Source organism: Myotis lucifugus, unplaced genomic scaffold, assembly GCF_000147115.1.
Source record: "Myotis lucifugus unplaced genomic scaffold, Myoluc2.0 scaffold_288, whole genome shotgun sequence".
NCBI classification, from domain to species: Eukaryota; Metazoa; Chordata; class Mammalia; order Chiroptera; family Vespertilionidae; genus Myotis; species Myotis lucifugus.
In genome coordinates, this window is record NW_005871336.1 from 350,663 (window position 1) to 362,828 (window position 12,166).

Genomic DNA, 12,166 nt, shown 5'->3' on the forward strand with positions numbered 1-12,166 from the left:
GCTTGATTCCCAGTGGGGAGGCATGCAAGAGGCAGATGATAGATGGTTCTCACTCATCATGAATGTTTCTCTCTCCCTCTCTCCCTCTCTCTAAAATCAATAAAAACATATTAAAAGAACATAGGCTTTGGAAGCCTACCCCACCTTCACTATGTAGTGGCTGTGTGACCACCGGGATGCTGTTCATTGCTCTAAACTTCTGTTGCTTCTCTTTAGGGATAAGAACATCAAATGAGTAGGATTGTTGTGGCAAATGATATTAAAGCACTTAGAAGCAATAAGCACTCACTTATTGCTCTCAATAATTAGGAGCTAATGTTATCAATCTTAGGTTAGATGAAGAAATTGAGACATCAAAGTTTGTTGACTTCAAAACTCTATTAGTGTTTAAAGTTAGTGTTGTTACAAGGAGTCCAACATCCCTGGACTGAGAATTGACCAGGTAGGGGAAATTCTGGGATAGTTTGGAGACCATTTCAAAATCATAATAAAAAATTATTGTATAGTTAATATTTGATGGGTATCTACCAGGGTCAGACACTGTCCTAAGCACTTCACTATTAACTCTTCCTATATAACCTCATTGACTCTTTGAAGTATATACTCTTAGTATTTCCATCTTGCAGATGTGGAAACAGAGGCACAGAGCTATAGAATCTTGGCAGAAGCCAGAGCTTATATTGACAAGATCATCTCCAGCCAAACAGGGGAGTGAACTGGCAGCTTTGGCAATGCTGCAACCCTCCCACTCCCCGCCCCGTCCCCCTCCACCCCCCCACCCCCACCACCAATGCAGGGTCTACACTCAGTCCCCCAACAAAACTTCCTGAAGAGCCAGGTGCCAGCTGGAGCTGGGGGCTCCTGGGCTGTGATTGGCTGCCATTATTGTGGTTAGCCCTCCGTGGTGGGGGAGGCTGGGAAGGGCAGTGGAAGCTGATAAATAATGCAGCAGTCTGTTCTGAGGGACAAGAGAGCCAGGAGGGAGAGGAGAACACACTTGGCTTTCTTGTTGGTATCCAATAATATCAACCGAACTACAGACATCCCAACACTTTGCCCAGGCAGCCTGCTGAGCAAGGTAACACTCAGACTTTTCCCGCCTTGAGTTACATATTTATTTACATTTTTATGTTTCTAATCAGAAATACTTGGGCTTTTTTTTTCCTTGCAGGGGATGAAGGGAGGGAGTGAGGGATGCTGACATCAATTTGATTTGGCTCTCCAGTGTATGACAATAGAAAGGAACAAGATACCAAGTTTAGGAAGACACAGTAGATTCATAGAGAAGATGCAGACTATCTGAGTGACTATAAATGAATGTTGCAGGCAGAGGAAGGGTTTAAGGTGTGCTTCTTGAATGAATGAGTCAACAAAGCAGCAGAAGGAAAGGTGTGAGTCTCGGGGGTGGGGGTGGGGAAATACTGTGCTAGTCCAGGCAGGAAAGATGATCAGGAGCAAACAAATTGCAGGGTGGGAGGAAATGTGTACTTTCCCAGCTATTGCCAAGTATTGCCGGGATGTGTTTGAATCAGATTGGACTAAGGAGGAGACCAGTATTTTTCAAAGGGTGACCTGTGGGCCACTCACAGCAGGATCACTAGAATGTGTGTTAAACAATACAATTTCTGGACTCCATCCCTGGTAAATGGAATCCGACTCTCTGGGAGCTGATGAGCTGATGATCTGCATTAGTGTGGTGTGTGTGTGTGTGTGTGTGTGTTTCTTTTTTAAACACAAGCTCCCTAAGGATTGTGATACCTAATAATTTTGAGACCACTGTAGAAACCCTGCTTTGACGTTATGGCCTTGAGCCAGGATTCCTGACCAGGGCTTGTAACAATACACTTCTCTTTCTGAAGTGGTTCAAGCAATGCGTTGCCTGCAGGAAACTTGGGGTTAATTTGTTGCTGCCTGAGACTTAGAAAAAGGCTTTAGATGCTGCCAGCTTTTGGATGATGGTGCCGGGCAAGTTGTAGACAATAGTATGTGTGGAGTGAATGCATGAATGAGTGGAACAGATGCCGCAATGAGGGGGTCATACATTAGTCACTTAGAAATTGTGTGTAGACCAAGTTGAATATGTTAAGAGGGGAAACTGAGGACCAAGTACTAGGATGTACATGTGTGTAGGGTGGAAAGCTGGGCTAAGGTGGGGGCTGCTGCTGCTGCGGTGGCCCAACCTCCTGAAGGAAGTAATGATAGTGGTCACCACCAGTGACAGCGCTGCCCCGTCCAAGCCACACCAGACGGGTGTGTACAGATGTCTCTGTGCCTTTTTAGAATCTGATGCTGGTCTACTGCAGAGACCTTTTGTTAGAAGCAAGGAGATCAAGCATTTGCAAGATTCCCCAGTATGAAAAAAATACGACTACAAGAGAACTCTTTTCTAACTTTATGCTGTCTACCGGTTTATATTTTAGTCCCCTCTCTACATGCTTCCCAGAAAAGAAAGATAAACTAAGGATGGTGGTCAGATTTGAGATTTAGCCAGGTCTGAAACTTCCCTGCTGGCAAATTTAGAAATATGAAAAAGTGACTATGGATATACATGTAAATCTAGTCTTTAAAACATTTTCCCCTAAATTGAATTGATGAAAAAATTTTAAAAATAATGTTCGTTGTGAAAAATTCAAATGATATAAAATGAATAAAATAGAAAATGAAGAGACCGTCTTACCAGCACCAATTCTATTTTCTAAGGAGTGGACAAGGTTAAGACTTTAGTGCATGTCCTTTAGAATCTCTGTATTTTCAGGTACACTCAAACATGAACAAATTTGCATAAAGGAGCTATATGCTATTGCTATATGCTATTGTTGCTCTGTTCTCTGCTTTGTCATGTGGGCATCTTGCTGTAATGTTGATGCATATTGAAATTGCACGTATACATCAATACATATAGAAATGTTAAATTTCTGTCTTGTATCCATTCTATACTGGACCGTAGTTTAATAATGATCTATTGGTGATTATTTGTATTGTTTCCTATTTTTAAAGTAACAACTTTTAAAAACAAATCTTTCTTTCTATCTCCACGTATGTGGGAATAACCCGTGGAATGTTTATTTCCACAAGAATAACATGTGAGAATGTTTCTATAACATAGCTTTCTAAAAGCAGATATATTGCACCAAAGACAATACGTATTTAAGCTTTTTATAGGCATTGCTAAGTTTTCCGCTGGAGATATTGCACCAATGTACGTGCCTCCCTAAAATGTATGAAGATGTTTTCATTTCCCCATGCCTTAATTAAAGCTGAGTAATATCAATATTTTTAATCTTTGCTAATTATATAGATAAAAATATCTCATTAGCTCTTAAAAGTTCTATCTTCTTTTAAAAGTAATACATGGTAATTTTAGGAAAAGTAAAAAATCATAGGTGAGGATAAAAAAAACAAAATATCTATAGCTTCCACAGACCACTACTATTAGCATTTTGGTGAATATTTCCTAAAAACAAGAATAACAGCTCCCCTCCCCCCCACCTTCTTGCTTCTAGTTTGAATAAACTTTTAGAAGTTGAGTTGAAAAACAATCTAATAAATACATTTGCTTTGGACGTCAAGCACTGATAGCTGCTTGTTGATGGCACTCTTTCTATGGGGGTATTTAGATAAACGTATTTTGGTAGACTCTGGTATATCATGACAGGCCAGTGGGAGTCAGCAGAGGAGCAGGGAGGGAGGGAAGATAGTTCCAGAGACCCTTCCAACATGCCTGGTGCTTGACTAACTCAACTGTGATTAGCTCCAGAGAGGGTCATTATTATCTTGGAATTCCAGACAACGAGTGCATTCAACAAAGACTGGGAAGGGAAAGGCTAAAGGAATGAAAAGACATGTGGGAATGTGGTCTAACCAACAGGACAGGGTGACCTGACTCAGGATAGAATTTAGGAACATCAATGGAGCATAAACCAATTTGAGGTATTTGTTGGGTTGCTGCTGAAATATTTTTGAGGTTAACGAGACCTTGGAAATAGTTTGGAATTTGTTTAGTTCTCACACAATTCTGCATATGGAACAATTTAACAGGGTTTTCCTTTTAACCAAGTCTTGGAAATTGGCATTTAGCTTTTATGAAAAAATCAATCTCTGACGCATAATGCTTGCAAGATGAGATGAACTTCCATAGTTTAAAGGATGACCTAAAAAGAAACTTTGTTGGCTGCAGTCAGGATTAACCCTTGCGCTCCCCTCTCCCATGCCACCCGTGGCCAAAGTGTGTTCACCTGAGGAGTAGCTTCCATGACCATATCACCTTGGTTAGTTAATTAATTGAGTGGGAGAAGTGTTGCTGATATAATTGATGGGTCAAGAGTGTCCACCCAGGCAAATCTGGGAGAGAAAGATGGTGGTTTGAAAATATGATTGCTGTTTTTCCAATTAGCGGCACTAAAGAATTTTGCAAGTATTGGGCTGATTGGGTCTAGAAAGGTTCCAAATGGCATTTTCAGACTTTTTTCCTACAGCACTATTGATGTCTGCACCACAACCCAGATTTGTAGGCTTTCCTGGCATATGAAATGGCCAATGTTTTTAGTTTTTGTTATTACCAGAAGATAAATATTACTCCTACCTCTTGCTACAAGCTATAGAGCTAATGACCATTGCCCGGTAATGACTTTCAGGATGGCAGCCCAATAAACACCTCAAAGTTGCTTATGGTTATATCTGGAATGACTTGAATTTTTCATCTTAAAAGTCCTGTGGAATCTTGGTATGTGTCCACTGTGGTTTATTGCAGGTTTGGAGAATAATATGGTTTTTGGTTCGAATATAGACCCAGCCTTATAATTTGCAGCAGTGTTCACTAATTAAAACTGTAAGCAAAATTACTATCCATGATTCTTCTTATTAGTTTGCATTCATAAACCTCAAAATTCACTTCATCCTTCAAGTAGTGAGTAATTACTTTCTTTGGTTTAGTAGCTTTATCATCCCTTTATGACCCATTTGGAAGAAATAAACTACCAACCTCTTGGGAGTCTGCTTTAAAAAGCTGGAAATATATTGTCCAGCGAGTGCAATGAGGCTAATGCAATGTGATAAATATGACTTTTCTCTGGTTTTAGTAGCCAGTTTTTCCTTGCATGTATTCAGCAAATAACTATTGAGCACTAAGGTATACTAGGAAACTTGGGGAGACAGAGATGAATCATTCAAAGATTCTGTCCTCAAAGAACCTACTATTTGGGTGGGAAGCAAATATGATGGTACATGTGTAAATATGACGAACCATGCGTGGTGCGTGCACTTTGGTACACGGTATGGATACCAGAAGCAGTGTCAGAACAGGGGAGGACTCTGTGCTCTGCTGTATGATCAGCATCTAAAGTAGGATATTAAAGTAGGAGGCTTAATAAATCACTTTTTGAATGAATTAATGAGTGAATATTTGAATGTATTAATTTGTATGCCTGGCAAGATACATCCATGGGATATGGACATTTTTTTCCTAATCTGACTTGTTTTCATTGTTCCCAGGCACCTCAGCCAGCATGGCTGTCTCTTTGCCACCCACTCTGGGACTCAGTTCGGCCCCAGAGGAAATCCAGCACCCACATATTAAATTTTCTGAATGGAAATTTAAGCTGTTCAGGGTGAGATCCTTAGAAAAGGCACCCGAAGAAGCTCACACGGAAAAGAAAGAGTCCTCTGAGGGGAAACTCCCTCTAGAGCAGTCTCCTGCAGTCCTGGACAAGGCTGGTGGTGAGAAGCCGGCCTTGACGCAACCAGCATTGAAGCCTCACCCTAAGTTTTTGAGGAAATTCCGCGACGATGGGAAGGCAAGAGACAAAGCCATCCACCAAGCCAACCTTCGGCATCTCTGCCGCATCTGTGGGAATTCTTTTAAGAGTGGTGAGCACAGTAGGAGATATCCAGTCCACGGGCCCGTGGATGGTAAAACCCAAGTCCTTTTACGAAAGAAGGAAAAGAGAGCCACTTCCTGGCCAGACCTCATTGCCAAGGTTTTCCGGATTGATGTGAAGGCAGATGTTGACTCCATCCACCCCACTGAGTTCTGCCATAACTGCTGGAGCGTCATGCACAGGAAGTTCAGCAGCGCCCCATGCGAGGTCTACTTCCCGAGGAAGGCAACCATGGAGTGGCACCCCCACACACCATCCTGTGACATCTGCCACACTCCCCGTCGGGGACTCAAGAGGAAGGGTCGTGAGCCAAACGTGCAGCTCAGCAAAAAACTCAAAACGGTGCTTGACCGAGCAAGACAAGCACGTCAGCGCAAGAAGAGAGCCCAGGCAAGGACCAGTAGCAAGGAAGTGATGAAGCAGGTCGCCAACTGCAGTAAGATACATCTTAGTACCAAGCTCCTTGCAGTGGACTTCCCGGCCCACTTTGTGAAATCCATCTCCTGCCAGATTTGTGAACACATTCTGGCCGACCCCGTGGAGACCACCTGTAAGCACGTATTTTGCAGGATCTGCATTCTCAGATGCCTCAAAGTCATGGGCAGCTATTGTCCCTCCTGCAGATACCCCTGCTTCCCAACTGACCTGGAGAGTCCAGTGAAGTCCTTTCTGAGCATCTTGAATTCCCTGATGGTGAAATGTCCAGCGCAAGAGTGCAATGAGGAGGTCAGCTTGGAAAAATATAATCACCATGTAGCAAGCCACAAGGACTCCAAAGAGACTTTTGTGCATATTAATAAAGGAGGCCGGCCCCGCCAGCATCTCCTGTCCCTGACCCGGAGGGCTCAGAAGCACCGTCTGAGGGAGCTCAAGCTGCAAGTCAAGGCCTTTGCTGACAAAGAAGAAGGCGGAGATGTCAAGTCCGTGTGCCTGACGTTGTTCCTGCTGGCGCTGAGGGCGAGAAATGAGCACAGACAAGCCGATGAGCTGGAGGCCATCATGCAGGGACGTGGCTCTGGCCTGCAGCCAGCTGTTTGCTTGGCCATCCGCATCAACACCTTCCTCAGCTGTAGTCAGTACCACAAGATGTACAGGACAGTGAAAGCCATCACGGGGAGGCAGATTTTTCAGCCTTTGCACGCCCTTCGCAACGCTGAGAAGGTCCTGCTGCCGGGCTACCACCCCTTTGAGTGGCAGCCACCTCTGAAGAACGTGTCTTCCAGCACCGACGTGGGCATTATTGATGGGCTGTCTGGACTGTCTTCCTCTGTGGATGATTACCCCGTGGACACCATTGCAAAGCGGTTTCGCTATGATTCAGCATTGGTGTCTGCTCTGATGGACATGGAAGAAGACATCTTGGAAGGCATGAAAGCCCAAGACCTCGACGACTACCTGAATGGCCCCTTCACCGTGGTGGTGAAGGAGTCTTGTGATGGAATGGGAGATGTGAGCGAGAAGCATGGGAGCGGGCCAGCGGTCCCCGAAAAGGCGGTTCGGTTCTCCTTCACAGTCATGAAGATTACCGTAGCCAATGGCTCACAGGATGTGAAGGTGTTTGAGGAAGCCAAGCCTAACTCTGAACTGTGTTGCAAGCCCTTGTGCCTTATGCTGGCAGATGAGTCCGACCACGAGACCCTGACGGCCATCCTGAGCCCTCTCATTGCCGAGAGGGAGGCCATGAAGAGCAGCGAATTAATGCTGGAGATGGGAGGCATCCTCCGGACTTTCAAGTTCATCTTCAGGGGCACCGGATATGATGAGAAACTGGTCCGCGAAGTGGAAGGCCTGGAGGCTTCGGGCTCCGTCTACATCTGCACCCTTTGTGATGCCACCCGCCTGGAGGCTTCTCAAAACCTTGTCTTCCACTCCATCACCAGAAGCCATGCCGAAAACCTGGAGCGCTATGAGGTCTGGCGATCCAACCCCTACCACGAGTCTGTGGAAGAACTCCGGGATCGGGTGAAAGGGGTGTCGGCCAAGCCCTTCATTGAGACAGTCCCCTCCATAGATGCCCTCCACTGTGACATTGGCAATGCGGCCGAGTTCTACAAGATCTTCCAGCTAGAGATCGGGGAGGTGTATAGGAATCCCAACGCCTCCAAGGAGGAGAGGAAAAGGTGGCAGGCCACGCTGGACAAGCATCTCCGGAAGAAGATGAACCTCAAACCCATCATGAGGATGAATGGCAACTTTGCCAGGAAGCTCATGACCAAAGAGACTGTTGAGGCCGTTTGTGAGTTAATCCCCTCCGAGGAGAGACACGAAGCTCTGAGGGAGCTGATGGACCTTTATCTGAAGATGAAACCCGTGTGGCGATCGTCATGCCCGGCTAAAGAGTGCCCAGAATCCCTCTGCCAGTATAGTTTCAATTCCCAGCGTTTTGCTGAGCTCCTCTCGACCAAGTTCAAGTATAGATATGAGGGCAAGATCACCAATTATTTTCACAAAACCCTGGCACACGTCCCTGAAATTATTGAGAGGGATGGCTCCATCGGGGCCTGGGCAAGTGAGGGCAATGAGTCTGGCAACAAACTGTTCAGGCGCTTCCGGAAAATGAATGCCAGGCAGTCGAAGTGCTACGAAATGGAAGATGTCTTGAAACATCACTGGCTGTATACCTCCAAGTACCTCCAGAAGTTTATGAATGCTCATAATGCCTTAAAGAACTCCGGGTTTACCATAAACTCGCAGGCAAGTTTAGAGGACCCATTAGGCCTAGAGGACTCTCTGGAAACTCAAGATTCAATGGAATTCTAAGCAGGGCAGCCGCTTATGAGTTGGTTTTGCAAATGAGTTTTCCTTTGGGTTGCACTGAGGTCTTCTCCTAGCACCCTCCGGTCTCGTGTGCGGGGCTTCACCACTCAAGAGGTGGTAGGTTGGAGAGGCCACCGGGGCTGAAACCATGTCAGGAATGGTAGCTGATGAGCCGATTGCTTGTGCTGTTTAGGGAGTTCAGAGAAGCAACAGGAGAAATCAGTTATTTGAAAAGCTCAATAACTCAGAACAGAAGTAACTGCAGGGGACCAGAGATTAACAAGATATGTGTGTGTGTGTGTACGCATGAGTGACGTGAAAATCAAAGCCAAGGTTGTCAAAGAAGAATGACCAGAGCAGCCAGGGAAGTAATTTGTCTTGTGGTTTCCATGTCACCCCTCATTTATTATAGTTTGTATTGAGATACAAGTGTTTTCTATATCAATTTTGTAGAATTCTTTATTTTGTGATGTTCACATATCCTGGCTTATTTTACAGGATATGAAAGAGCTTTTCAGATTTCTCTAATAATAATAATAATAACAATATCTTACATTTGTATGGAACAATGACCCTTACAAAGTGTATTCAATGTGTTTTCTCATTTGGGATATATAGAAATACCTTATATCCAGAAAAATGTTTGGAAAATTAAACTTTTCCTAGGTTTAAATGATGTCTCTGTTGGAACCTTAAAAGGTTAGGACGTCATCTACTGCCAAGCATTTTTAAATAATGAAGTTTGAAGAATACAACTGTTAGCTCCAGTTAGTTATTGAATCTTTTGGTAATATATGCCTATTTAGCTATCAGGAACCAGGTGTGATTTTTATTTTTACTTTTTAATTTTGATTAATTTAGTCTCCAAATGTTTTGTTCTATAATCTCAGAGCCACAGAGGCTTCTAAAACCTGGGTTTGCTCACTGTGTAAAAACAGATTTAATAACTTGGTGAACATACCCGCCATATTTTCTATATATGATACCTGGGTCCATTTTACGAAATCCAGGTTTCCCGGGATCTTTCTCTCTGCAATATGTTACTCTTTCTTTTAAAAAAATTAATTTTAGTGAGCTTCTGTATGTTTTTTTAAAAAAATAATTTTAATTTCAGAGAGGGAGGGAGAGAGAGAGGGAGAGATAGAAACATCAATAATGAGAGAGAATCATTGATTGGCTGCCTCCTGCACGCTCCCTACTGGGATCGAACCTGCAACTTGGGCATGTGTCTCCAGGATGACGCTCTATCCACTGAGCCAAACCAGCTATCATGATAAGCGTACTGAGATTTTTGTAGCTGGATACCTTTGGACTTCTCCCACTTGCTAAGTTTAGGTACAGGCTGCTCACAGTACAGTGGAAGAGTTAGCATTTGGAGAGTGTTTTTATTTTATGGCACTTTTGGAATATTTTTACATTTATTTTGCCTGATTTTCCTGTGGGGTAGACATAGACATTGCTATTATCCCTATCTGATGGAGGGTTAAATGATTTGCCCGAAGTCATAAGGGTAATAGATACCTGATCTGGAATTTGAACTCAGGCCTTTTGTCTCCAAATGCCATGTTCTTTCTACCACAACAATTCACTATTTTTTTTTAATAAGGCAGGATCGGACTTGCTTAGGACCCACCATTAATCCCTACAGTTCATAATTCTGGGATTATGTTTCTTGGAGGCAGGGATGGGTGGGTTTTAAGCTATTGGTGTGCTTTAGGACTCTTGCTAGAAAGTGATGCTAAAGCTCCCAAGAGCCTCCAGACTTCTGGTGGTTTCAGTTATTTGGAAACTATTGTCTGCATGCCTTCGGAATTTGGGGACTTGCCAATTGCTGGCAATTTAGAGCAGGCATGGGATTTTATGTGCAGCGAGTCAAAACGATATGTTAGTGTTAATTAGTTTTCCCTTCTTTTGATTTTATTGGCTGTACGTGTCACGCTTCATATACAGTATATCAAGGAGCTTTGTAATTTAGTTGTCAAACATGCATCAGTGACATTTTCCTAAATGATATGCATTTGGTGTTTTTAATGGGGATTGAACCCAGTATTTTTTTCATTTAATAAATACAGCAGTTTTTTTCTTGCTTTTTATATATAGAATATATGTAAATCACAATGACATTTGTAATTTAGTCATCAAAACCATATACATATTTCAGTTTTCTTTTTTTCTTGAAAAATGGAAGTTTTGCATTTTATAAATGAATGGACTTCTAAGCCACCCATTTTTTTTCATCCTGTTGAATGCTTACAGCTTGTCCCTATGCTAATAAACAGTGGAATTCATGCCATCAGCCTATCCCCAAAGCATGCTGGCACTGGTTTGTGGATTTCCCCCCATTTCCACTCTGTTACTCAATTGGTGGCACTATAAATACTTTCCAGCATTAAATTCCCCTTTTCTAGCCTTGTAGGAACAATTTTGAATGCATGTGACTAACAGCATGATTTCCAGCACAACCATCCCTGTGATCCCTCAATCAGATCACATTTCGATAAACCCCAGGAACATCTGGCCACGGGAATTTCAATATGTAGAAATGCTGCCTGTGGTTGTTTTTGCCCTCGTTGTTGAGACCACAATATTGCAGACCCTGGTTTTATGCTCCACTTTGACTTTTGACAATGCGCATTGTAAATGCAATCACATACTCCAGGGAAATGCAGCACAGGGAATGGAGCATTTCTTTGAAGTATAGGTGGGAGCTTTGCAAGTGCAATGCCTTTTCCTCCCGCGAAACCGATTCTACAAGTTTTCCTTCCAGCCCACCGAGGGGCACTGCAGGGACCAGCGATAATGGCTGATGAAAATGGATGAATGGTCTGTGTGAAGTCAAAAAGCACTTTGGGATGAATAAACGCGCTCCGAGAAGCAAGAGCAGGAGGAAAAGATGTCTTTTCCTTCCATGTGATCTGGAATTTAGTTTTGCCTCAATTTGTTTTCACAAAATATAGATGAAGATAAAGATTTTGGTTGAGTGTGTAAGTCTTGCATTACATCAAACAATTCAAATTCCACACAGCTGGGAGCTAGGATCTGTAAGCACCAGTGGTGGTTTGTAGGAACAAATCACCCCTCGGATGCAATGGTTTTTGATTGCAGATTTGCACGTGTATCTTCAGTTTTTGTATGAGAGAGGGTCTATCCTTTCAATGCTGAGAGATTTTAAATGAGTGGCTATTTTGTCCCTATTTTTTTTCTTTAACTACAGTAATTTACCTCAGATCATTTTTGGTGAGATTTTTTTTTCTTTTTGTGGCATTGTAGTTCACTTTATTTTCTTACAAATAATCACAGTTTGTTTCATGAACTTTGTTTTAGGGAAAGTTCAGGTACCAGGATGAAATGGATTTATTTGATGTGGTGGGACCTATATTTCCATGTCAAATGTTTTCAAATCCAATGAAGCATATGTTTCAATACTTATTTTAATATTTTAATATTTCTACTCCTCATTAATATTATGGTTACTATTAACAATGTTATGTTTAAGTATTTGAAATAAAAGTTTAAAATTTGGAAATAATGGG

The 12,166-nt window shown here is 42.8% G+C and overlaps 1 protein-coding gene across 1 annotated transcript; it reads left to right on the forward strand.

Annotated features, from left to right (window-relative positions):
* Positions 1-5,504: 5,504 nt before the first annotated feature.
* Positions 5,505-8,636, forward strand: RAG1 (recombination activating 1). The gene has a single exon (XM_023763518.1). The coding sequence runs from the start codon at positions 5,505-5,507 to the stop codon at positions 8,634-8,636; it is 3,132 nt and encodes a 1,043-aa protein (XP_023619286.1).
* The last annotated feature ends 3,530 nt before the right edge of the window (positions 8,637-12,166 follow it).

Bases quoted from the DNA above. Each gene is read 5' to 3' on its own strand.
- RAG1 (XM_023763518.1), top strand. From the start codon at position 5,505: ATGGCTGTCTCTTTGCCACCCACTCTGGGACTCAGTTCGGCCCCAGAG.